The sequence below is a fragment of the Serinus canaria genome, chromosome 4, assembly GCF_022539315.1.
Source record: "Serinus canaria isolate serCan28SL12 chromosome 4, serCan2020, whole genome shotgun sequence".
In the NCBI taxonomy this organism is placed as follows: Eukaryota; Metazoa; Chordata; class Aves; order Passeriformes; family Fringillidae; genus Serinus; species Serinus canaria.
Window position 1 is genome coordinate 6,638,839 of NC_066317.1, and position 27,153 is coordinate 6,665,991.

General features: G+C 38.4%; 2 protein-coding genes and 1 long non-coding RNA gene across 7 annotated transcripts in view; 2 read left to right on the forward strand and 1 right to left on the reverse strand.

Annotated features, from left to right (window-relative positions):
- SCLT1 (sodium channel and clathrin linker 1) overlaps positions 1 to 518 on the reverse strand; it is a 32,564-nt gene extending 32,046 nt beyond the window's left edge. The window contains exon 1 of one of the 3 annotated variants that reach the window (XM_050974136.1): positions 159 to 518. The gene's annotated coding sequence lies outside the window, so the exon portion shown is untranslated. The remainder of the gene's footprint in view (positions 1 to 158) is intronic. The other 2 variants (XM_018921164.3, XM_009096312.4) reach the window with 2 other exon arrangements.
- A 74-nt stretch (positions 519 to 592) lies between these two features.
- C4H4orf33 (chromosome 4 C4orf33 homolog) lies at positions 593 to 9,200 on the forward strand. The gene is made up of 6 exons (XM_018921167.3): positions 593 to 864; positions 1,432 to 1,629; positions 2,939 to 2,999; positions 3,187 to 3,238; positions 3,339 to 3,538; positions 4,511 to 9,200. Exons 2-6 carry the CDS (start codon positions 1,449 to 1,451, stop codon positions 4,608 to 4,610), a joined length of 594 nt encoding a protein of 197 aa, XP_018776712.1. The 5' UTR covers positions 593 to 864; positions 1,432 to 1,448; the 3' UTR covers positions 4,611 to 9,200.
- Positions 9,201 to 15,464: 6,264 nt separating this feature from the next.
- LOC108962961 (uncharacterized) overlaps positions 15,465 to 27,153 on the forward strand; it is a 41,837-nt gene continuing 30,148 nt past the window's right edge. For all 3 annotated transcript variants that reach the window (XR_007777454.1, XR_007777455.1, XR_007777456.1), the window contains exons 1-2: positions 15,465 to 15,736; positions 22,370 to 22,667. This is a non-coding gene — a long non-coding RNA (uncharacterized LOC108962961). The remainder of the gene's footprint in view (positions 15,737 to 22,369; positions 22,668 to 27,153) is intronic.

Consider the following 27,153-nt stretch of genomic DNA (forward strand, 5'->3'; position numbering starts at 1 on the left):
ATTCATACAAAACCGCATGAGCTTTTGGCCATCACCCTCATTAGCAGCTTTTTAATTGATGTTTCGCTAACTAAAAGCACTTCCCTCACTGGGAAAAACCCACGGAACACAAACCTTCGCACTGCTGCAGAATATAAACCCTCAGTGCCCACACTCACCCGGCCGTGCCTCGCTCCCAGCCTTCCCCGAGCAAACTCCGCCAAGCCCCGGGGGGAAAAGCCGCTTGCCGGGCTGGAGGGGAGGGGAGCACAGCCAGAACCGTGCCGGAGGAGGAAAGGACAGCCAGAACCGTACCGAAGGAGGGGAGGACAGCCAGAGCCGTGCCGGAGGAGGAAAGGCGGCCGGAGCTCGCCGGCGCCGGGGCGGAACGCGCTCCCCTCACCCGCCGGTGCCCCGGGGCGGGGGCAGCAGGAAGAGCCGCCCCTCCGCTCCGCTCGTCCCCGCTGCCAGCACTGCCGCTCGGTAAGGAGGCAGCCCCGGTATCAGCGGAGGCACGGCCGCCCCAGGGCCCCGCGGAGGAGCCTCACAAGCGGCGAGGGCCGGGCCTGGGCCGGGCCTGGCCGCCAGCACCGCCCCCGTCACGTGGGGAGCGGGCATGGCGGGGGCCTGGGCCCGGGCGGGAGGAACGCCTCGTTAGACTCTGCTTGGGGGGCTGTGGGTTAGAGATGGGTGTTTAAAGTTCCCTTCAGTGCTGGAAGTTCCCTTCGGGAAAAACAATCAGGCTGTGGCCGGAGCAGCAGAGCGGGGAAGCGGGAGCGGCGCGGAGCGCTCTGGCCGTCGGAGGCTGTGGGCGGGCGGGAGCGGCCACTTCTCCCCGGGAAGGAGGAGAGGACACAGCCCGAGGGTGCCTCTGGGGAGGGACAGGTTGGACTTTAGGAGTCATTTCTTTACAGAAAGGGTGATTCGACTTAGGAACGAGCTGCCCACCGGCCCTGGAGGTGTTTAAGGGAAAGCTGATCGGCAGTGACTGCAAATGGAAGCTTTAGCTAGTTGCTTCGTTTCCTTGTGTCTCAAAGATTAAATTTTTCCCCTCAGTCTTTCTGATGTTACCAAATCCTCTACATTCATGTAGTGGAGACCGTTTTGTTTATCTCTCTGCTTCATAAATATTTCTAGTAGTTTTGGAAGGTGTTTATTTAGATGTGTGCGTGAATAGCTTTAATCATGACTTCAGACTCATTTGTAACCCTGAGGGTATAAAAACTATAAAAACCAGCATTTATGTAGCTGTTGATTGTCACAGTTTGGTAACATTGTTAGGTTTTTTGTTACAAAAGCTAGTTTGTTTCAGTTCTGGTGTCTATAAACATGATTTGTTAATTGACTTTGTACCAAAGTGTGTGTTTGTTTGTTTTTTCCTCCTGGGCAACCAAAGGGCAATTCACGCCGACCTGGAATGTGAGATCTTTGACAGAACTTTTCCTTTTTCAGCTGTGTAGTGCCTGAAGATGGAATTTCGCATTGAACACACGTGGGATGGTTTGCCTGTGAGCCACCAGCCGGTCACAATCGGGCTGAGGCCGGATAGTGCAGGACTGCTGATGGAAGTTCGTGCTCCTTTCTTCAATGACCCCCCAGCACCTCCCGGAGAGCCAGGGAAACCTTTTGGTGGCCTCTGGGACTATGAGGGTAAGTGTAACTCTTCTGCAAATATATCTGATTTCTGTAGACACTGAGGTTCCTCTCTATTTGATATGCCTGGTCTTTTTTTAAAGAGACTTCCTAATCTGTGATTTTTTTTTTTTTACAAGAAAACTCCCAAAACTGGAGTTCAGTGATCTGGGTTGATTTCAATACTTCTCAAGCTGACTTCCTGATCCTGTCAATAGTATATGCACTCAAACTTAGCTTTTGGGTTACTGATGTAACTTGTGAACTATCAGAGGTTGACATATCTGAGTATCAAAATTATTTTATAGCTTATATATCTTTATCTATATCTTCCCTTGTGGAAGGAGAAGTGAAATCCTAAAGATGGATTCCACTTTTGCTTTAAGAAGTTAAGTATTTTAATCATTTTTCCAAAGTTCCTTTAAGGAATAGGAAGGTGTGAAACACAGAAATTACACCTCGTGAAATGCAGTTCAAATTGTACCTGAATGAAATGGGGAAAACTCTCATAGTAGTGCTGGGTATTTTCTCCTTTCCTGTCCATTCTGTCAGTTTTACCCATTGCTTTGAATAATGCAAGAATTGAATGTTTCTAGCAGTTCCTTACTTCCTGATTATTGAGCTATTCTGATTCAAGCTCTACTGAAATCCTCTTTGGTGTTATTATAATAAATATGCTTAAGTAAAAATAAATAAAGAGATCAGTCATATCATAATTCTAACTGAAGTTTTCTAATAATGTCATTGCTGTGAGAAGCACTGCTGTAATTTTACATGAGAAACACCATTGTAGTTCTACTTTCATTTCCTGAAATGTGATTCAAATGTCATATGCAGCTTTCAAGTACACCTGGAACAGTAATCCCCTGTCCAAAATAGCCATCTACAGGGAAAAACCATTGAAGAGCTAAATGCTTTCTTATGATTTCTGAGATTTAACATTTTTAGTTATGGGGTGTGTGCCCTGCTCTGAATGTATGATCCTTTTTCCCTTGTTTTCCTGCTGCATCAGGGTGAGTGTTTCCAAAACTGGAATTGGTAAAGCTAATAAAGTCAGTACAGTACTTTATAAAGCTCATTGTGATCACAGCAATTAAAAATAAGAGCTCTGAACCTGGAATTGTGGCACAGCATTTTGAATATTTGGGTTGTAGTCACTGTGTCAGTAGCAAGTCAGGCTCTGGCGTGGCACAGGTTAAAACCCATGAAAATTGAGTTGCATTAATTGGATGTGAAGATTTCAGGATATTACACAGTAGTTAATATAAAATACTGACAGCTTGGCTTTTTTTTTTTTAATTTTTTTTGCTTGGTTTGGTTTTTTCAGTTGTAGAAGCATTCTTTCTGAGTGGCAGAACTGAGCAGTATTTGGAAGTTGAGCTTTGCCCGTAAGTACAGCACTGATAAAATCCCAAAAGTTAATTTACACTTGCAGTTCTAATGCTTGTGTGACACGTGTGAGGGGGACTAGACACAGAAATTGTGTCAGCATGGGGAATGTACATATTTGTGGTGGTATAATGCACTAATAACTCGACATAATTTTAGAAAAACTGTGCTCTGATTCTTTGACAGCCATGGGCAGTACTTACTGCTGCTGCTTTCTGGCAGAAGAAAAGCATGGAAAGTAAGTGCTCAAGTACATGCATAATGGTTTTTATTTACCTACTTTCTCATCTAAAAATAGTCAATACCTCTTATTTATTTTTTTCCCCTACATTTAACAGGAAGAACTTCCTCTGGAGTTTGAGGTGACCAAAAGGAAAACCAAATGGGAGGGTAAAGCTCTTCTTCCTTGGAGTTATTTTCCACCATGCACTGACAAGTTCAATGCATTTGCAATTCATGGCTCTGGAGAAGAGAGAAAATATGAAGCACTTTATCCTGTGCCTCCCCACCAGCTGCAGGAAGGACAGGAACCAGATTTGTAAGCATAAAATGACCTCTTCTGTAAAAGGGTTGCACTATTGTTGGAATACTTGAAAAAGCTGATCTGGTTTTTGGATTGAGTGCCCCCTAGTATTTTTGTTGTTGTACTTAGCTCTGGGTCCAATGGGGCTGTACTTTGTATAAAGCAGTGTGGCACTGTAATTAGTGCTTGGTTGCCATGTTAGGGGCATAGAAAATTACACATTGGTATCTGCTTTCATCACCTTCCTCATCTGAATCATGGGTAGGATGTTCTACTTTTCCTTCTTGACTTCAGCTCCTCCTGAAGTGCCATTTGGTGATAATTTGACCTGATACATTTCCAGTAAGTCTCTTCTGCTCCTCCCCTACTGTTCTAAAAGCTTTCACCTCTACAGATGGTTCCATGCTTTGGAAAAAATGGAAAAGGCAGACTAAACACAAAAAATATAATTAAAGGATACCCCATATCAATAGAAAAATCAGAGAACTTGGATTTTTAAATTGTGCTTTGGGCTTGTTTATTTTCTTTGCCTGTGAGGCTGAGATGATCTGGTAAAACCTGTTACTCCTGGACATTTTGTATAAATGAACCAGCTCTAGAGGACACTCTATAGCTCTTATGAAACCTGTCACACAACATGAGTAAATTTTAGATAAAATACCCTTTATTTAAGAAAAAATAAGCTTTGCAACTGTATATTAAAAAAAAAAATCTGGGCTATTGCTAATAAAGCATATCAGTATTCTGTGACAAATGGAATTTTTATTTTTATTTATTGTATTGCACTGGAGAATGGCTGTACTACCTTTTAAGAAGGAATTCTTTCTATAGTACCCCTTTCAAAAAAAACCCTCTTGTCTTTTTCAGATGTTGGTAGCAGATGAAACAGTGAAGAGACTGTTTCTGATTTCATTACTCTCAGTTTGTCTTTGCTGTTACAGATTATTACAGAAGTTAGGACTTTGTTTATTTCTCTTTTGTTTGCAGTCATCGTTTGGAGTTTTTCAAAGACTTGAACCTGAAAGAACTAACAGCAGAAGACTGGAAGCAGCCTGAATCAGATATATGGAAATCTCTCACTAAATGAATGGATTGAGGCATTAATTTTTATAATGTTGAAGTTGGCCGGAGCTGTGTGGAAACAACTTCCTCATTGTAGGTACCAGATTAGCAAGGCTTTCCTTGGCACCAAAATCATGGATCAGTCTGAAAATCAATGGCAAAGCATGTGGATCTGTTGATTCTAATTGTATGAATGGCTTGGAGTTTTTCATCTGTGCAAGAGATGCATCTGTTGCTACCAGTGCAGGAAGAAAAATGTGCTGAAATTGCAGCTGTGCTTTTGTGAGAGCTCTGAAGTCTGACAAGGCCAATACCTGGATTGAATTTTTTTGGTTTACTGTAGTTGCTACATTTCTGCTGTATCTTCACTGCTGCTTGTTTGTTTGTTGACTGCTGAAGGAGATCCTTATGTGCCTAGATTTTTTGCTTACAATCAGGAGGAAGAATGTAGCTATCATGGATTTGGGAGGCTCAGTACTTGCCCTGCCAGAGGTGTAATGCTGCCCTTTTCTTGTATGTTCCTGTGCCTGAAGTTTTCCCTTGCTTAATGCCAAAGGGAGAACTTATTCAGTCCCACAGACCTCTCTGTGGAGTGCCTAATGGTGTTTAGATTTAAAAATCATATATTACTGTTTTTTGTCTAGCATAGCAATTGCTGCTTGATTGTGGCAGCTGATTTAATCTTTTATAAAAATGTGAAGCTTGCCCACTACTTAGTTCCTTGCCAGTATGCAGTAATAAAGACATTTTGATGGTCCTATTTTCTTTGCTGTCTTTCAGCTTCACTCTTGCTCTAAGTTCTGCCTGAGAAGCAGAGAAGGTGGGAATATCTCACCTTTGTGAAGAACATCTCAGCGTGGTTAATATCTGAGATAGCATGTTAGTTCACAGTTTTTGTTTAGCTTTAGATTCCTTCTTTGTACTTTCAGTTTTATAGATCTGTGCCTTCAAATTTGAAGATATTAGGTTTTTTTTCCCCCCTTTGGCATGTCAGTGCACTCAGCCTTCCAATTGCTTTTGCTGTGTTTCAATTAGACAGTATGGGTTCCTTGCTGTAAAGTGCCATCTGTTGAAAATTGTAAGTATTGTACCTTCAGGTGTTTGGCTTCTTTTCTACCTTCTATCCATGTACAGTTTTCTAAAATATTGAATAATTGTCTGAATTATTGAATAATTCAATGGATAGTGATTAAAGTATCATCTAGACATTGATGCCTCAAAGCTGCTTAAAAAATTTTAGTCAAAACCAAAACGCCATTTTGCAAAACTTTTAGACTTTGTTTTAAAAATTTTGTCAAAAAACTGTGCAGAGATTCAAAATGGGTGTACTGCTTTTCTCACAGAGGTTGTTTTCATCTGAGGAATGATACTTTGTATGTAAAGGACAGCAAATAATTTTTTTTATTTTTCTCTTCTTTATTCCTACTTCACACTGGTTCAGATTTGACTTTGGATGTAAATGATGAACTTGTAGGGAAATAGATTATTTTCCCCAAATAAGTAATTTAAAGTAAAACCATTGTCTTTGCAGGAGGAAATACTAGGTGCTCCAGGAAATGGAAATTGTTTGCACTCCCAAAGACCTTGTTCTTTTTGCTTCTTGCCACTAGGTGGGAGAAGAAGGTTGTCTAAACTGTGCCTTGGTGCTGCCAGCCTAGTTATCCTTACAGATCCATTCCTTCATACTGTATCCTTAATTCTAAAAAAAGGATCTTTCAGTCAAGCTGATGGTGGCTTATTTTGGTTTATTTGAGGCATCTTTGTTGCAAGAAACACTTGTCATGCTGTGCAGTTACAGTTCTAATGTTTGCTTTCCTGCAGGGCTATTTTCAAAAATAATTTTTGAGACCAAACGAACAGAAGATAAATTCCATGAGGTGTCAGTCAACTGTAGTATAAACGTAGTTTTGTGGTGTTCAAATGATTTAAGTGTTATTCTGGATTAAATTTTTTTTGCATATGTCTTGGATGGTCTCTGGCAAACTTTCCAAAAAGGCTGTTTTGAATTCTGAAGGAATTTATTTCTTTTAATACAGCCTGATTTGTGAGAGGTGGTGCACACCTTCAAGGGTGAGGCTTCAGTGGTTCAAACCTGCAGTGAAACAATGTGAAAACTGTGGTTTAAGAGAGATAGAAAATTCTTTCTCTTCAATACAAAAAAAAAAAAATTATGTAAAGAAAACTTGAATGGCAATGTTTGTTACTGGTAGAAGTGATTTGTACCTTAATACAAAGCTGAAGCTACTTAAGCTGTCAGGTAACATCTAATATTTCTTGTAATGACCCTGCACATTTTGGAGGCAAAAGCTCTTAACAGGAGTAAAATTTTGCTCATGTCCTTGTATACTTTTAAATATTTTTTTTCTGATATTCCAGGTCAGATATTAGAGCTAGGAAGCTCTTATTTCTTTCAGGACTATATATTTTGACTGCTATGGCTGATACAGTTACTGCATTATCTGTTGTAGTTATTAGATACACGAGTTGGTTCATATTTTTACTGCCCAGCACCACGATGATAAGTTACTGCTGAATGTCATGTTAGGTACTATGTTGCTTGCAGTTCCTTTTTTCAAGGCTGTTTTGTTCCTCTGAAAGGCACAGCACAGAATGATTTGTGTTTTAAATTCTGACCATGTAAAAATCCTTTGGAAATGTGAATGGCACAGTGAATAATTTGCTGCACATAAAGTTTAAAAGAATTCTTCCCTGGTACCAGAGCAATCTCTAAAGTGGAATTCATTGCATTTAATTATGGTACGTTTAGAATAATGGTGCTGAAATTTGATAGTTAACCTGCATTTATTTAGTTGGTGATTCCCTGCTTTTTTCTTTTGTTGAGTGCTTTAGTTTGCTGTAGAGTCTCTGAGCAGTGCTTCAGCAAAAGTACAGGGAAGTGTGTTAAACCTGATTTATTTGCACAGGTTGTATAAACAGCTGTGTATAAACATATAAACAGCCTCAGTGAGATCAATACAACACTTATCATAAACTGAATTGCAGTTAGGCCTTTTTCCATCTACTTGTCTGTCTGCTGAAATTAGTATTGTCAGGAGAATTCTGTTCTATCCAAGCTTGTTTTCATTATTCTGTTTCTAAACAAGTAAAAGCCTTGGCTGCAGGGGTTCTGTGGGAGGCTTTCCAGTGATGGATCAGGAGGCACTGTTTGTATCTGCACTGGCTATGAACATACCAAAATATTTTCCTGTTTCATTTTCAGAAATTATGCTGTAGACTCTCACAAAGTATGTGTGTAAATACTCTCTGCCAGTTCTGTAGTGTATTTGCAAATACAAATGTATTTTTAAATGTGATAGACCAGAACTGACTAAATAGTGTTAAAATAGCTGAAGTAAATATTACTGAAGTAAAATTAAATTACCATGTCCTCACTGCTGTTTTAAAACCAGCCCAGCCAGACTAGTCCAGGTGCTTTCTTGGAATATGGAACAGATTCTTGTGGGGGGAAAAAAAAGTAGTTTTCAGATGTTACCTTTTTATAATACAGAAATTCCCTCTGTAGAGCACATTTGTTGCCAATTTAATCTTGCCTTTCATTTCATGAGTTATTTTTCTTGAACTCAGTCTCTGCAGGCAATGAAATTTATATCTTGGTGCCACTAGTGGCTGTCATAAATGTATTCATCTCTAATTCTAGGCAATGTAATTGGTTCAGTTCTAACTGCTGAGTTTGCTTCCTTCAGCAAATGAAACTGTTTGGAAACTGGTACTTTCTCAGTGCTTTATAGCTTACACAAGCCATGGCACTTATATTTAACAGTGTCTGGCACTTTAAAGAACTGGTTCTTATTTTAAAATTGCATATTAGTTTCCTAAATGTTAACAGGGTGGGCTGTAACCTCTTATGCCAAGTATCTGCTTTAAACCTTTTTAATTTCAGCAGAATATTTAGTGGTTTCAGAGGAAGGGTAGTTCATGATGAAAGAAGACAGAACTGTGGTCTTGTACCTCCTTATATTCCTATGACTTCTGGAATGAAATGTTGGGACTTGGTGAGTAGTCCATATTGTCCAGAGTCTTTTTGTAATTTCTGTGAAACAGCCTTTCAGACGCTTCAGAGGAGCACAGCTTGAGAGGTGAATTCTCTGCAGAGTCTGCTGGGAGCAGGAATCCACCCCTGGCAGGCAGAATTGCCAGGGTTTGACGTTGTCAGTGGGAAGTGTTCTTTCTGCCTGGCAGAGGCAGGTTCTGTGATGGGGAATGCCTTTGATTGGGAGCACCTGCTGTTCAGGCTGGGCTGCCTTCAGCCGTGCTGGGAGCAGAGGAAGGTGATATTTCCCTTAACTCTGCTGCCACTGTGTGCTTGAGAAGGTTCTGTAGACTCAGTGGGAGGCTGACTGGAAAAGGTACATGGCAGAAAGATGAAGGTATGGGTTTAAAGTATATAAAATCAGATTAAAGAAATCCTCTCTGCATAAAATAATTTGAAATTGGGAGTGTGATAGCATAAGCAAGTGCTCTCTTACTTACTCTTTTTTAGGCATCTACCTATGTAAAAAGGTCACTGTGCTGTATGGATTGTTGGCTTGGAAACACTGCAGCTGTTTTTGTAGCTGGAAACCCAACAGAAAGAATTGTTTTGTGACTCCCTGTAGTGGTTTCTCATTACTTACAAGCTATACTAGAACTGTGTGCTAATAGCTGGGGGCAAAGCAGAGCTCCTTGCTGATGTTCTCAAAACTCTCTTGCTGAGCAAAGGTAGTGAGAAGTGGAAGAAGAAATTCTGCCAGAATTCAGGGAATTGGGAGGCTCAGACTTTGCTGTTGTGAGCTAAGTGCAAACCATGAAGAGGGAATGGGAAATCTCCACATGTCTTGATGGTAACAGATTCATTCTCTTCGTGCTCTCTATGGGGTGAAATAAGAGTACAGCATAAATCATAGAATTGTTGAGGCTGGAAAAGATCTCTGAGATGGAGTCTAGCTGTTAACCTAACACTGCTGTGTTCACCACTATCCCATGTCCCCTGGTGCCACAATCACACGTTTCTTGAACACTTCCAGGGACTGTGGTGATTCCAGTACTTTCTTGGACAGCCTGTTCCAGTTCTTGAACTGGGTAGACAGTCCTGGTTCCTGTCTTCCTGTCACCCTTTCAGTGAAGTTCACATGATATGTGTTGTTCAGTGGAGTGTAGGATCATATGGTCATAGGCTAGAAATTAAATATAAAATGTATAAGGCTGCAGAGCACTTGATCACCTCTGAACTCTTGAGTGGTTGATGCAACAATGCCTTTCTGTGCTCCTTTATATCCTTGGATGGATCCCTTCAATCACCTCTGCAGGCTCTTTTGTGCTGAAGACAACAGGTGAAATGCTACCAGCCTGTATATCAAAAATCACTGTTCAAACTAACATCAATCATATTTCCTTATACTCTTAAATAGGTCAGACTATCTTATTTGTATTTTTAAATTGTTGATAAAATCTGTGTGCAAAGCAAGAGTCAAGTCTTCCTTGAAGAGATCTCATACATCAAGCCCTGTCAGATTATTGTTAATATTGTTCTTTGAGTAGGAAGTGGGGACTATATTTTATCTGTTCAGATATTGTTGATGAGATGGTCATTAGAGAAGTCTTTGGCATGAAAAATGGTTTTGGATTTTAAGTGCAGGCTGCTGCCTAAAAGGAGACATCTTTATCTTGCCGTGTCTTTTTGTGCCCTCAGTAGAATTTTTCAAGTCACAAAGTGAGTCTTTAAAGACAAGGGGAATTTTTTTGTATACTGTAATATCCTTCAGACTTGAGTCCATTTCCACATGCTGCACCTCTGAAGTGCCAACACTTATTGAGATTTAACATTTAAATTGAGACTGGAAAAGAATGTCTGAGCTAATGAGAAGTGGATTCCCCCCCCCTTTTTATTTCTGCACCTGTTTAGGTATAATAGAGAAGTAAATGGACTGCTTTCCATATCAGTTAGTCTGTGTATTTGATGCTTGTGTGAGGCCCTCCAGATTAATTAGCAGGTTTAGTAAATGATACAGGAAAGACTAATCACATTCTGCATGTGTTAACTTCAGAGTGCCAAGCCTTTGCTTCCATCCTCCTGAGTCTACAATGCCTGAAGTGCTTCAAATCCTGATGGCCTTGCTTATAAGATGCGCAATTTATCTGTTAAAATGAGGGCTATTGCACAGATCCTGGGTCACCTGCACTGACTGACTGCTTTGTGCTCACTGTAATGCAATGTGCTGAGTAAATAACCTCTTTGGTTATTAACACCTTCTCCCTCTAGGATTCATTGATGGATTCTGAAAGTCCTTTGTAGTTTTCAACAATGTCTGCATTTTTTTTTTTCTGATGAAATCTATTTTTTCCTGATTAGCAAGACCACAAAAACCTCCTTAGAGAAGATCTTTGTCTGAAGATCTGTGCAACTTCTTTCTGTCTTTAGCTTGTGTATCAACTTACATCTCAAAATGTTGATTTAGCCTAAACAGCCCTTAAAAATTGCCTTTTGGTCAGAAAATTCTCTGCTCCATATAAACTTAATGAAACATCAGGGTGGTTTTTTTTCCCCTCCACTTGTGGAAAGATCATTTAATTAGAAATTGATGGTGCTAATTGACAAATGTGATGATTCCTTTAAACTGTTAAATATACTGCTATTAAAATCAGTCATTTCTAAGTACAAGTTAATGGCTAGTTTATTAGAACTACTAATTGCCTAGTTTTTCAGCAGATGGAATGAATCTAATTATGTTCATAAGGACTGGATTGTTTAAAAATAAATTGCAGGTGTTATGCAAAATGAGTTTTTTGGTTTTCAGTAGGCCACACAGTGGGAGAACAAGTAAAAAGTAAGGAATGTTTTCCCATTGCCTCTTGGAAGATTCAGGTTTGAAAGTTAAAGTGTTAAACTGCCTGTGTCTTTTCTGACTTAGCTGTGTTGTTCCCTAAGCCTTATCAAGAGCAGAATTAATTGTGGGTGATTGTGTGTCTCTTCAGCGTCTAATTAGAACATCCTAATTAAAAGCTGTTTTGTGAAGCCTGCTTTCCATTGGATTTGTGTTCTATGTTCTCTGAGCCCTTCTACTGCATTAGAAATCACCTAAGCATCTCAGGTCTTGTTACAAGAGTTTTAATTGCTGTCAGACTCTGATTTTGCTGAGTATCCATTACCAGCTTCACACAAGTGGAAACAACAGGAGTATGGAGATTTTATTTTTTAAGAATAACTTTCTTTGCTTGTGCACCTTTCAGTACACTCTGTGTGCTTGCATTTGATATCTTAGCTGGTTTTCAGAAGCAGTCTGAAGCTTTTCACATTTGCTTGAGCTCCATTAGCACTGGCATTGAAGGCTGTTTCCACGTCTCCTGGTGAAAGTTTGGCAGGGTCTCAAGTGATGTGTGGATCTGAAAGGCTGGGTGTTAAAAGCCATTGCACACTGGAAGCTCTAATTTTGAGGAAACAAATGATGCCACCTGTTACCCCATCTGGAATGCTGATATTTATGATTGGTTATGTCAGGCCCTAAGTTGCAGTGAGCCCCCCTGTACTGCACAGCCCTCTGGAATCAAGTTGAGTTTGAAAACTGAGACCAGAAAAGTCACACCGAATTCTGCAAGGGACACAGGAGGGAATCTGTGGTAGATGATGAGATTTGTAATTTCAAATGTCCATTCTGGCTTTGTTAAATCAACCCTGTTGTTACCAGAAAACTCTGTTAGAATTACCTTGCTATAATGATTTGCATATTGATTTGATTTAAAGTCTATGAGTATTTAGAGTGAATCAAGTTTGGGCCAGATTCTGAGACTTGCTGGGCATCATCTGGATAATCTTGTGATCAGTAAAAAGTGCAATCTGGTATTCTAATAATGGTGAATTTTTGATTAATGTAAAAATAGGTGAGCACCATAATGGTAAAATTAATTTCTCTAATATTTCTAGTATCTCTTCTTTTAGTGTTTTTCCTAGTTTTTCATGTACAGAGAGGTTTTCGAATCAACCATTGTTTTTTCACCGTCTTCTCCTCTGTGATATTTATTTCCTTCTGGGTTTTCAAACTTGAAAATTTCATTTAATTTGTTCTACTGAGCTAAAATTAAGCACTGAAATGATGCCTTTTGAGTAATAACAGGATACTTCTGTAAATTGGCTCAGGCTATCCAGTAAACCAGAAAGCTGTTCTGTGAGTATCTCTTTAAATTCAAGTTTACACTTAAGCTCCATGAAATACAGAGCTGATTTTCCCCCATCAACTGTCACAAAGTCCAATCTCACTGTGGCACATTGTGCAGAATGCAAACATGTTTCTTCAGTAGCTCAGACTTTCAGTGGACTGCACACTTCATGTTTTTAGGGTAACAGAATTTCTTTTCCAACAAAGTACTTATCTCACCTAAAGGGTTTTTTTTCCTTGTATTTTTTAGCCCTAGATTTATGTGGAGGTACTTTTATGCATGTCTGCAGCATTTTGTGTCTGTGCAAGCACATGAAGTGAGTAAAATTGAAGCCCACTGCCCTTACAAGCACATAAATATTCTTTATTATCCCTGGCTTTTTGTCCTAATGGGCAGCATTTATGTTGTTGTAGGTATTGTAACACCTAACCATGCAGTAACCAAGGCTAAAGAGAGTAATTTTCATGATTTATCTTAATGTTTTATATTTGTATGTCATTAGAGAACACGGTTGGACAAGTTCATGATTGTCCTTTGTTTTTAATGAGACTTTGAGAGAGCTGTAGAAGAAAAGAGGTGTTACCTTTATGAGCACTGTCCACAGTAAGAGTGAATTAGCCATTGAAAAGCAGTTATCTTTCAGGGTGGTAGTGGTTTAGACATGGCTGTTTTGACCCAAAATATCCACACACATACTGTTTTGTAAGTTTAAAATGTAGAAACTAATTTGTACCCTTGCATCAGTGTTTGATTGAAAAATCAGTGCTTTTCACTGTGAAAAGTTCAAATGGAAATTAAAAATGGAAAAACTGATGGTACCACTTAGTGCTTTGATGGGAGGCCTGCACTTCTCAGTTTATAAATAGACAGGGCAGATTTAGATTAAATGGAAGGAAGAAATTCTTCACTGGGAAGTGGTGAGGCCCTGGAATAGGTTGCCCAGAGAACTTCTGGGCGCCCCAGCCCTGGAAGTGTTCAAGGCTGTGTGGGACTGGGCTTTGAGCAACCTGTCTGACAGAGGTCTTGGAATGAGAAGGTCTTTGAGATCCCTCTCAACCCAAATTATTCTGTGATTCTCTTTTCATTTATTCATTGCAAGCTTTTGCCACCCAAGAAGAATGAATTCTACACTATTAAATGTGAGTGGAAGAATATATAACCATTTTATCCAATACTTAAAGAAGAGATGAAACAGATTCGTGGACCTGATTGTGAGTAGTAATTTCTTTTTGTCAAGAAAGCAAGATTGGGCTTTAAGGCAAACGTAAGTTCTTTTTTTCCTTTTGACTTGAATGTGTTTTGGGTTAAATTCAGAATGGAATGTCAATAGCAATAGGACCGAAAATTTAATGTGAATACACAACATCCTTTGTAAGTTGATTATTTGCATATAATTACAAGGAATGTATGTTTTAGAGGAAATACAGAGGTATATACAAACAACTGGCAGAGAATAAATATATTTAGCTATATTCGTTACATGGGAGAGCCCATTGACTTCAAAGGTCCAGGGCTGATTTATAGTGTGCAGTGGCTGGCTCTGACTTCAGAGCTCAAACAGAAAGCTGTTGAAGACAAAACTACTGTGGGAGCTTTTCCCTCATTTTAGACTTGGTGGTTCCATAGAACCTCAGAATTTTCTGTCTCCCTGAAGGACTCTAGGTGGCCTCTGGTTAACTCTATTAGAACACCATTTCCTGCTCAGTCCCAGTCAAAAAACCATATTTATGCTGCTAAAAAAAAAAAAAAATAGTATTTTGATGTGTATCTACCAGATTGGTGTGAAATATAATAGCATTTACATTTGTAATGTTACACAATATTACTATATAATTGTTATTCTACAATTCTGATTTGGTTAATGCCAATTAACTCCTTATAATTACTTGCTACATTAACTTAAAACCTCATTGCATTTGAAGCAAAATTGAACTTTGCTGCCCTGAAATGTGTGTCCAATACACAGCAGTATTTGGCAAGATACATATAAGGCCTGGAGACAAAATTCTGGTTTCATCACACCTAAGAGAATTTAATTTTTAAGTGGAAATTTTTAGTGGAACTCCTAGCATTTACTTGCAGAGTGTTTCCCTGTTCCTTGTTTTCACCACTAGCTGCCATTTGGTGTATTTGAAAATGTTAAGTCAAAAAATGGAATGTGGGAGGGATCTGGGAGCCAACTGCCTTACTGTTGTGGATGTGGATAAATCAGTTCCTACTGTCAAGTAATGACTGAAACTACATGAAAATAACCATCTGATCCAGCTTGTTAAACTGTGTTGTCTCAAGCTGAAAATCACAGGCAAATGTTCAAGTTCTAAGGGGTTACACTTGAATACTTCTTGTGTTTTGTGTTATAAATTCTGACTGCAGAGAGATAAGCGGGGCTGTAAACTTCTCTTCTTGGGCACAAAAAACTTTCCTGAAGCATTCCCTTAATGGAAAACACTTGAAATTATTTTTCCCAATCTTCTAAGTAGTGATGGTATTTCTATTAAAAAGCTATAGCTTAGTCTCTCAAATTCAGAGACGTGGTTGTTCATGTTCTGTTAATACTGTCTCTAAACCCAAAATTTTTGTGCCTATTTTGAACATTTCTTTATGTATAAAATAACTGCTACCAGCTTACCCTTTCTTTAACTGGAGTGAAATAATTTTATGGAGTAAAACAATTTTCCAGAACATCAGATCATTTTGCCAAACACGATTTTTGTTTTTCACTAGTCAAAAAAGCTGCTGCAACTTTTCCCCTTATAGGAAAGGACTCAGAGCTTTGCAAGAGCTACAGTTTAATTATAGCCATGATGTACCTGTTCTTTTTGGATACAGATTTAGACTTTGCAGATTTCCTTGCTGTGTGTTTCAGGGAGACTCTTGGGAGTGATCTTGTGAAGCTGCTGAAATTGGATTATTTCCAGTGGCCAAAATGGAATTCCCTCTAAGGAGATTTCCAGAACCATGGAGAGACTGCACAGATTCCTCACTGTTTGTAACATGCAGGTAGGAATATAATGGAAAATAGGATGAGAGTGTCTATTCTGGACAGTCTATACTTATAGTTCATGGTAATAAGTTAACTTTCCTTAGATCCATATGGACTTTACAGGATTATATATTCTTCAATTGTTTCAACTTTCTTTGCTCTAAATAGAACCTTTAGGATGAACATCAGTAAAGAATAAACTGAGTCATAAACCATAAGATGCTACTCCCTGTTGTGGTTTAGGAGTACTACTCCACAATTTAATACTCCCTCTGAGACTCTCCAAACCACAAACCACTCACTCCTCACTCCTGCCATGTTTTTAGTAACTTGGTTTTCGGGAATGATTTTTGTAGGTGGCTGAAAAGAGTGGTTAATAGTCTGGCTTCTTTCAATTAGAACCAAAAAACCTGTCTAATATTGAGCTTATTGTTGCTGGATGCTACTCTATCAAAAAAATCAGACATTGGTATCGTTACAGGTAATGACCCAACTGATGGTCATCTCTTTTGTTGTAGTTAGTTTAGTAGCACATTTTCAATGTGTTTTTGACTTTTCTCTGCACTTGAGAACCCTGTCCTGGTAATGGAGTTCCTGCAATAGAAAACCCCAAAATGATAACATTTAGACAGGTGTGGTTTGGGCCAAACCTTGGTGTGGGTTCAGCACACCTGTTTTCAACTCAGCTGTGTGGCTGAGGGCATCTTGAAGTCCTTGAAAACATCCTCTGAAACTCTGTGTAGTGCCACTTTAAATGTAAGTTGAGGAACTTTAAATGAAAGTGTGTTGAATTTTCTTTGCAGAGTGTTATTTAACTAGAGGGATTCTGGATTAATTTAGCAGCCAGGTCTGTTCTTTCAGCCATAAGCCATGCTGTCAGGGAAACTTAATTACACTTTAAGTGGGATGCAAATGAGTTGTGACACTACATCATTTCACATGAAAGGTTCATTACTTACATTAACTGCACAATACTCTCTCCTAAGCATAGGGCTCATTGCAATTTCTCTATTTTTTAACATGGCTACATCTGAATATGGCTTTTACTTTTAATGTGTCTCTTCCTACTACGTGTCCTTACTTAAATCATTTAAGCTTTAAACTGGTGAATTTATTAAATGACTTGAACCTGAGTGGCATAGAAGATACTGCAGTAAGACCCTTAAAGTCTTCCAAAACTCTTACTTTGAAATTATTTGTCTTCTTCTGAGCTTTCATGTGTAGCATATACTGTGATATGACACATGCTCTTGAGTAGGGATGTACATTTCTTCCCTCTTTCCCAGAAAAATTAGGAGAAAGTAGATGCCATTTTTCTTAGCTGTTCACCATATTTGTCAAGTCACAGTAAATAATGATGATGGAATGAAATGTCTTTCTAATGACTCAAAATGATGGAGCTTGGATTCATGGCTGGTCATTTTCAAGTGAGAAAATAAGATATGGTGATATGTCTCAAACTCCTAGCCAAGCTCCAGAGTTCCTTGGCAGGTTTTTGCCATTTACCAGTTGTCCCTGTGCTGGTGAAAAAGGTCAGCAGGTGGAAGGAGTCTTGAGTGCTCTTGGGGTTTATTCTACTATAAATAAATTAATTTTATTTGCAAGTTCACCGTAAGCTAGATTCTAATTAAACCCTTTGTTGGTCCTTTGAAGGCAAAACTCTCAGGTTCTATCAATACTCCATTGCTAATTTCATAATTGCCAATTATTTTAGTAAACCCCATTCTGTTTCACTGAATTTAGTTCTTGTGAAAAATGCTCAACACGACACCCTTGGAAATACCTGGCAGGCATGTTAATTGCTGATTCCTGTGGGTTCCTGAGGAGCATTCTGTATCCCTGGCTGGGAGGGTGAACCAATGATTGTCAGGTTCAGCCTGTATTAAACAGGCTGTTTCCAAAAGCAGAGCTTTATCTAAGCCTTTCGTAACATCTCTCAAGCAGTAGGGTCAGTTTGGAATGGAGTTCTCTTCCTTGGAATCAATGGGCCTTCCCTCAGGCATAGTTTCATTGTGACATTGGGAAAAGTGATACCTGAACGAGTTCTAATGAAAGATTTATTAGGTCTGCAGTCTACCTCAGTCCTAATTTTATGCACCTCTGAAGTATGGCTCATTAAGTGCTCTGCTGCAATTTTAAGAAGGGTATCCAAGTTCACAAATGCTCTTTGGCATGCTGCTGTGGCCCCAGCAACAAAATAACTTGCTTTTCCTTAGGGAGACTTTGGGTATCATCATGCATCTCTTCATTTCATCTCTTTGCCTTCTGTTAAATTGGAACAGAAGGGAGATGTTATTACCTTCCCACTGAGTTTGAAACGGTGTGGTTTTGTGAAACTTGTGAGAAGGATTACCCAAAACTCATTGTTTGAAAGTATAAATGCACCCATGACTAATTTCTGGCCTGAAAATCAGTTCATATATAACTACAACCATACCATCAACAAAGTTTGATCTTGCTGCTTTTTTGAAAATGTGTCATTTCATGAATGTCCCTTTAGTTTTAAAAGGTGGAAGACATTAGAAAATGAAAGCAGAGCTTTTCTGAGGTATTTACTCTCTCTGGTTGGGTTATGTGTCTATTGATGTACATATTCCCACACCCAGCAATAGGACAGATTTAGCAGTTTCCTTTAATAAGAGCCTTTAAGAGCTGAAATATTTTGAAATATCAAGACTTGCATTTAGAAACTTTCCAGAGATCACCTGCTTTTTTTTTTTTTTTTTTTTTTTTTTTTTTTTTTTTTTTAGTAAAAAGAGAATTGTGCTTGGTGGTTATTTAACTTTTTTGGTGTTACGTAGCCTCTTCTCATCTTTAAATAATAATCAATGAGTCTGAAACCAGAATGCTGTTTATTGTGCATTCCCATTTCTGGGAGCAATCTGGCTTGAAAGGCTGAAAAAGGGACTGTCCAAAATCTGGATTTTTCTCCTGAAGTAAGAAGGAAAAGAAGAGAAAAGAATTAGGAAGCAGTGGCATGAGAGTAACTATGAAACCTGGGACTTTTGGGGAACATTTTTACTTTCCCTTCCTCTCCCTTCCCATTCAGTTCTTGCATTCTTGTAATAAATTTAGATTTTTTTTTTAACATTACACATCAAAATATTATTTAATTGTGGTTAAAGCAGTAAAAGTGCCTTTCCAATGTTTGTGAGGAAAGAGTTATTCCAATCAATGCAATTTGCCCAGTGTATTAACAATACTTGGATGTAAAATATTTGCCCCATTACCAATTATTCCTGTGCAAATCAGTAGAATTTCTGGACTACAATGGGATGATAAATGCTAAGAACTTTTGAAAAAAATGTTGATAGTTTAAAAAATGACTGCGAATGAGTGGGAAATATGTTAGAATAATCTGAATTAATCTTGAATAATTTTGAATTTCTAAAATTGTTTTCTTATATTCAGATAGATAGTGTCCTAGAGGCCATCTGAAATGGTTTTGCCTGTTTTATATGCTAAACTGCAAAATATTGAAAGAGAAGAATTCCAGTCTCATTTGATTGTGTGTAATCTTGAAGGGGGAACAAGACACAAGTAGAACATCTGTTATGAAAAATGAAATTTAAGATTTGGAGAGCAGCAGTAAAAATATTCCTAAGGAAGGACATACTGGGGAGAAAATGGACTGCTCTAATATAACACTAACAAAAAAGGATGGAATTGCACAGAATTAGGAAGTCAAGACAGTTGTGGAGAAGTTTAGCACCTAAACCAGTTCTGGGGAATAAAAAGCATGCCAATAAATAATTTGTCATTGTAAGTAACAGAATACTGCATCATTTTCTCTCAGCTCAAGTACAGGTTCTACAAATCTGCTTTCTCAAACAGTGTGATCTTACTGGAATATCCAGCATTGACCTCCATGGGTGCTGAGGGCCAGAATTCCAGGGAGTAAGGGATCTCCAGGGCTCTCTCCTGTGGGATTCTTTCTCTCAGCTGCCTGTTCCTGCTGGCTCTTGTGTCTATTGCTTTTGCTGGGTGAGGTGAGCTGGGAGAAGTGGGAAATAACACTTAAAATGTAGCTTTTGCTGTCCTGGCCTTTCTAACTGATACTGGGTAGGGTGGGCATGAGTAAGGGGTGGCAAATGTGAAGAACCTGTCTCAAGATCAAGGTCTTGAGGTAAAAATGTAGCAAGGAAATTTTATAATTATTTCAGGCACAGCAGTTATGAGTTGGCCAATTTATTGTTTACAATGTGCTTTTTGAGGTTGAAATAGTCTCCCTTTTCCTGCAGTTGTTATAATTTCTGAAAAAGATGCCATGGTATTTAGTAGCAATAATGATAAGAATATTTGAAAGGCAATGAATTTGGAACTAATGGGAAAAAAATTACTTTCCTTGAAAAAAAATAAAATGTTGACAGTAAATATTATTCAAAGTGTTCTACTGCAAATATTATTCAAAGTGTTCTGAATAAAAGAAGTGTGGCAAATGAGTAGCTTGTCTTGCTTTGAATAGTAAGCTGTTAAAATCACAAATATTTACATTTCAATAGAAGCACTAGGGTACCTCAATGTCTTCACAACTAATTGTCTGTAACTGAAAATGCTATTTTAAAGTAGCCTTTATAGCTATTATTTTTTCTGCTGTGAAATTGCACAGAAGGTGGGGAAGGTTACAGATTAAAAATAAATTGCAGGAGACAGTTGAGACTAGATATTGCCACCATTGTATTGAGTGGTGTTTTATGCTAAATTAGTTTAAATAGGACTGTCTTGGGACTCTCATTGAGATGAGATTTAGCCTGAAATAAAAGTTGCACCATGCACACAGTGGTCACTAATTTAATTTTTTCCTTTGTGGCTTATCTTGATGCAAATTTTTTTCCCCATGTTCTTTGACATCATGAATTTTATGCCTGTGTTCAGAGAATTTAGAGACTCTGACCAGCTTTTGCTGCAGTGGTGTGAAATTAGAAATTATAACCCCTGGGTTTTTTGGAGCAGCTGTACTCTTATGAACATTATTTAGAAAGCAAGGGTAAGGAAGGATTAACTCCTCCTTTTAGCACAGAGCAATACTGTTTCCACTCAACCTCACCTGAGGAGGACAAGGTTTAAAAGTGTAATTAGCAGTCCTGTCACAATAGCAGTGTAAAAAAAAAAAAAAAGAAAATAGTTGCATTTTTGTATTTTAACAATTGAGAGAAGGCTTACCTGAAAAAGAGGACATTGATGATACTGCACAGTAATGGAGTGTATAGACTCTGTTAGGGATTCCAGAGAGCCTGTTACCCTTTAATGAGGATGGCAAAAGCATCTTGATATCCTTATCTGTTCTACATAGGAAAAAAAAGTTGATGTCAATAACAAAAATATTGTCTTTTCTCGGGAAGTCTCAGTACATTTTCTATTTTAATTTTAATTTATACCTTTTCTCGATTTACAGGGGTTTTTTTTTCGGTGTAAATTCGAATATTTGCAGAGCATGTAAAAGGCAAACAAAAAAAAAAAAAAAGCCAACAAAGAGGAAAACGATCCCAAAAATCCTTGTTACTTCATGGTTTGTGTTTCTTTTAGCAGACACACCCTTTTCCCAATGTGCCACGTCGATGAGGTGCTGACATGCTGTGAATTAGCACAGGTTTCCCTTTTGAGTAAAATAAATAATGTTAAATTTTAGTATCTTCAGAGTGTTAGTCTTTTTAAAGGGATTTTCAGGAAATGATCATGGTAGTCCAAGGTCCCAGAGCAGTATTTCAATATGGATTGATTTTCCAGGCAACTGAGTCTTTACTCTGAGTGCAGTTCTTTTATTTTATTATAATTTCTGTAGTATTCTGAAATACTGACATGTAATGGACTGTTTTCTGGATTGAGGGACAATTTTCACCAGGTTATATAGAAATATTCCACTGAATTTTTTATCTTCCTCTCACACTGCTCTCCTCAGCTATAAAGGAATATTACATTTACTGTGTACAAATTAATAGCTGCTTCAAATTCTGGTCACATTGCAAAGCAAGTGAATTCTATCTAAAATAGAGGAAAAGTAATTGAGCCTTTTGACTTCCAAAAGGTAAGTGTAGTTCAGCATTATTGTAAAGCCAGTGAGAGCCTATTCTATGCATTTTTATGCTTTGATAAATTTGTAATGATTGGCACAGGAAATCAATGGAAATCATATTAAATGCTTTTTTTTTCTGGTAGGATTATTGCAAAGCAATTTTAGAAGAACCCAGTGAACACACACCTCATTTTAAGCAACAGAAGTCTTTAATAAGTGTAAGAATAAAATAAAAATGGAGACAGCTTGCCCTAAATACATAATTTTTAATGATGCTTGGCAGAGTGCTTGAGCTACAGCATGGAAAGATGTTTCTGTTGCAGCTTCCATCTCCACAGGCTTTGGCAAAAGCCAGGCAAGATGTGGTTTGTGCTGGTAAATTCTGCAAAAGTCTAATGAATTACAGACCCTGCTTAAGTGTCACTAAATTTGTTTAATGACTTCTGTGTGTTGTAAATGCATGGCAAGCCTTGTGGCAGGGAAGAATGATGCACCTGACTCCACCTTATCAGAAGGCTAATTTACTACTTTATTATACTTTATTATATTAAAGAATGCTATACTATACTAAAGAATACAGGAAGGATACTTACAGAATGCTATAAAGATAATAATGAAAACTCCTGTCTCTCTCCAGAGTCCCAACACAGCTTGGCCCCAACTGGTCAAGGAGTGAAAACAACTCACAGCAGAATCCAATGGAACAATCACCTGTGGGTAAACAATCCCCAAACACATTCCACATGAACACAACACAGGAGAAGCAAATGAGATAAGAATTGTTCTCCTTTTCTCTGAGGCCTCTCACTGCCTTTCAGCTTCCCAGGAGAAAAACCCTGGGTGAAGGAATCACGTTCAGGGAATGTGAATGCCACACCTGTGCTGATCTCTGCAGAGAAAGAATCCAGTGAGTGGCACAGCCCATTTCTGCTAAGGTGTGTCATATGTTCATTTCCCCCTTTGCTATCTTTAATCAGGCACAAAACCCCCTGGAATCTGAGTGTTAGACAGTGGAATTCATCTTGTACTTTTGAGATAGAAAGGTTCTTAATAATAATGAAAGTCCTAGTAGGGTATGACCTAGCTTTCACTCAATCTTATTTTTAAATAGAAATTAATTACTCACTTTGCTGAGCTTTTCTTTAGTATTGTAAATGATTACTTCAAAATCTTATGTTTTTGAAGAGACCAAAAGATAAAGTAATAAAAAGCTGCCTTAGCAGCTTCTGAATCCTTTTGCATTGTTTATATTAAGCAGATATTATTAATTGTATAGCATCTTAAAAGGACTTCCTCTAGTCTAACGTTAGTCCTTATTTTAGGACAAGTTTTCCATAGTCCATAGTGCACAGCTCTGCACTGTGACACCTCATTATGGCTTGTGGAAGAATGAATTTCTTAATGATGCCTGATACTCCATCCACTTGAACCTGATCCTCTGATTAATAAAAGAGGAGAAAGATGAAACTACTACCTTCTCATTGTAGAGGATTTGGAACCTTTTTAAAATGGCAATTATTGCCTGCTTCTGAGGGTGTAGGAGTGTGTCTTGAATGACCTACCAGAGCTTTAAAAAAAAAAAAAAATCCTAACTTTATAGAATACTTCCAGTTAAGAGCTGTCTGTTTACTTTTTCTTGTCTTGAAATTAGGGATAATAATACTCACAAAAGACTCTGCAATGAGTGTATGCCATTATTTTTTTTTAGGGTTTGCTCTGTAATTTGCTGAACAGGCTATTACTTTAAAGCACCATTTAATTTTTCCAAGGAAGAAGCATCTGTAAGCTGTCCTGACACCCGTGCTTGTGAATGGTGTCTGCAAACAGACTTTTGGGGGTTTCCTTTTTAAATGTAACCAAAACCATGCTTACTATTTGAAATGTTGCACCTCAGAGCAAAATAACTTTTGGTTGGGGAAAGGTTTTTTAAACTTCGAGGCTAAAATCCGGTGTATCCTGGAGGTGGCAGCAAAGTACAGGCAAGGGAAGGAGGGAGGCCACGGATGCAGAAACGAGTGAGAGATGAATGCTGCTCTGCAGTGCTGCTGATGACTTTGACTAACTGCATCAGCCTCTGCTGGCTTCAAATGACAGAGCAGGTAAATAGAGGGTTGATGTATTTATCTATTATTGTTTGAAATTATCTTGGGTTTGCTCCAACTGCACTGAAATTCCCACTTCAGCACATCCATTTTTAGCAGAAGATGGAAGTTTGCATATTTTCCCCTTTCTTTTCCAGTATCATTTCAAGCAACTAAGACAAAAAGCCCTTTTGATTAAAATTTTTCACTTTTGTGTGCCAATCTGGCACCGTTCAAAAACCTATATTCACTAGCCTGCCTACATTCTTTTTTAAAGAGCTTTCCTTAATCTGGAAATATAAGTATTTCAATCCCTCTTGGTTTTTTTTATGCCTTCAGCATTCATAATGGTGTGATTAACTGGCAAGGTGATTCATGCTCTAATAATGGATTGCAAAGGACATCACATTAGACGTCCTGTGAGGCCTCTTTACTCCAAAGCATATACACAAAAACGCCCCAGAGACATGAGTTATGGCTGCTGCAGCTGGAATAACAAGAGCTGGGAGTGCTGGGCAGAAACATTATTAAAATGAAAAGCAGAAAACCCGTGGCTGCCAAATTGCAGCTGTTGGTTTCAATGTCCAACTTGTTTGTCAAAATGCTGGTTTGTGGAATTGATAAAAGCCGTGGCCAGAATGTTCTACAGGGTAGCAGCCCAAAGCTGGAAACTTCATTTTAGATCTGTCTAAATGTTTAGGGTTTTTTTTTGGTAAAGCAAATAGTAAGTTTTTGCAAATGCACAGCTGGTTTTGTTTTGTTTTGTGTTGTTTTTTTGGGGTTTAAAAAAAGGTCTGGCAGTATGAAGCCATTTATTCATTTTATTCATAGACACAATATAGGCAGAGATGGAGCAACTTCTCAGTTCCCACTTCACCTGTGTGTCTAAATTCCAGCCTCTGTGAAAGGCTTCAGGGGATCAGAAGATGTCAAGTCCAGGAGAAATTTGATGTTTGTTCTTTGTGAAACAATAAGCACACTAAAACTTTGTAGTAAGGGAAAGAGGGATCTGCCTAACATGAAAAAACAAGCTTTGAGGACTTGCTTCCCTCCTTTCATTTCAGTGATGGGAATGCTGGAATAACAACTTGATGGGAGCAGAGCCAGCAGAGGTGTGTGTGACAGGGAAAGGGACTGTCCCCTACAACTGTGACCTCTTTGCTGGAGCTTCCATGAAAATCAGTAAGCAGAGCCTAATCTCTGAAATGTAGGGGGGTCAGTGATCTTTCCCAATGTCCATTTTAGGACATTGGAAAATGTCCTAAAGGAATATCTTTAGGTGTTCCTAGGTATTCAAAGGTATTCCTAACGCTCAGGAAGCCTGGCAGCTGTGTGTAGTTAGCTAGAATGTGTAATGGAAAAGCTGAGCAGTTGTGGAGGTTTTTGCAAGGCAGGGTTTCTTTCCTGCTGAGTTAAAGAAAGTGCAGCAAAGTTGGATTTTATCTCTGCTCTGTCCTCTTGCCCAGTGTGTGGCAGCAGCAATGACAGTGTGATTCCAAACTGTCCCTTTGGTGGCAGGTGTGACCCAAGTAGCATCTCTCTGCTACTCTTTCCCCATAAACAGCTTCTTGCACTATTTCCTATTTTATCCACACACTGTTTCATCCAAAAATGGCTTTTTTGTGAAACAGAGGAATCCCAAACATTGTTAACACTGTTTTTCATATAATGGAATAATAATAATAATAATGATAATAGAACAACTACCATAATATAGCATATGAAAACATTGTAGCTAGTGTGTATAAGCAGAAAAAAATCCCTGTATTTTAAAATATCAAGGTAAAGCCATTAGAAAAGTATTTTAGATCTCCTTAGAAGATTTAAATTTTTATTGTTCAGGTGATGTCATGGGTAGAGTGGTAGCTTCAGACAAAGTTTGTTAAAGAAGCTTTCCTGCTGCTGAGTCAAAAGTCCCGCTTGCTTTAGGGGTTTAAGGTTGCCTAAGGTTTAAGTTTTCAGCTTTGTCCCTCAAGTTTTAGTGATGGCAAGTCAGATATATTTATAAAAGTTGAATTACTCATTATGGCAAGTGAACAGACAGGAGATTTTAATCAGAATTACTTACTACACAGCATAAAAGCTAAAGCCTGGCAGAGGGCACTTTATTAAAGCAATAACCTTAAAGCAAGAATATATTAAAGTTAGCAAAAGAAACACTGAGTAGAGGTTTTAGTGTATCTCATAACACTCTGTTTCATGGGATACATCTTGATTATGCTGTTTTCTTCATAATAAACTGTTAATCTGTGTTTAAATAAAAACAAACCAACACTTCGATTTTTCCTGAAATATGTACTTCAACTAAACTGTTCATCTCAGGGAGCTCTGTCCTGAAGTTCTTAAAAGTGTTATTTGTAATTAGAATTTAGTTTAGCTCATGTGATGTTTAAGATCACCTAGAGCTTTTATATCAAGTGGTTCACATCACTTTTGCTAAACCCATTTGGAAGTAAGATTCAAATTAATCCCAGGCAATATTTTCCTGAAGATTAAGAGGTATTTCCTGTCCAACCTTGAAAAGAGGGAAGGACAAAATTACCAAATTTGTCTCAGATGTAAAGTCATGCTGTTTAACATGATTAATAAACAGAACTGAGAAATGTGTTCAACAGAGTAGAATTTTTTTGTGCAAGATTTCTCTTTTTTACTGGTGACTAATCTTGTATTCAGGTTTTTTTTCCCCATTTGTTCAAAGGTGATCTTAATGGTAGATTTCAACTTCAAATGGTTTCAGATCCACTGAGTTAACTCACACCTCTTAATATTTAAGGAAGACAGCTTTCATGTTTTCTCCCTTTTGAAACTTTTGCTGGCACCAGTATGTGTCAGAATTATCTTCACAATTTCCATGCTGGGATTTGAGATGCAGCCCATGAAGTTTTTCTGTTCCACATACATCTGCATCCTGTGAAGACCCTGTGACACTGTTCCTTGCTCACACATCTCATCGTTATCTGGAATTCCATCAGATTCAGTTCCTCTCTTAATTTCTCTGTAATGAAAGTTGCTTCACTGTAGTTTTATTGCTCATTCTGTTGGTATGTCATGCCACCAGGGAGGGTCAGGGAATATTGAGGAGTTGCTTTTTTCCAGAGCAAATGAGATGCAAAAGGAATTCAGATCCCTGCAGCAAATCTTCATTGTGCCAATCACTGGTATTTGTACCATCTTTCTAAGCAACGTGGCATGTGGCAAAAATATGTCTCAGTGATAGTTTGGAACATATTATCTACCCAGCTTTCCTTCAAGGAAACTCAAAGAATGTCATCCTCCAGTTTCCATGACAGTGACTATCAATCAAAGTCACTGCCTCTTGATTACCTGTTTAGAGAAATAT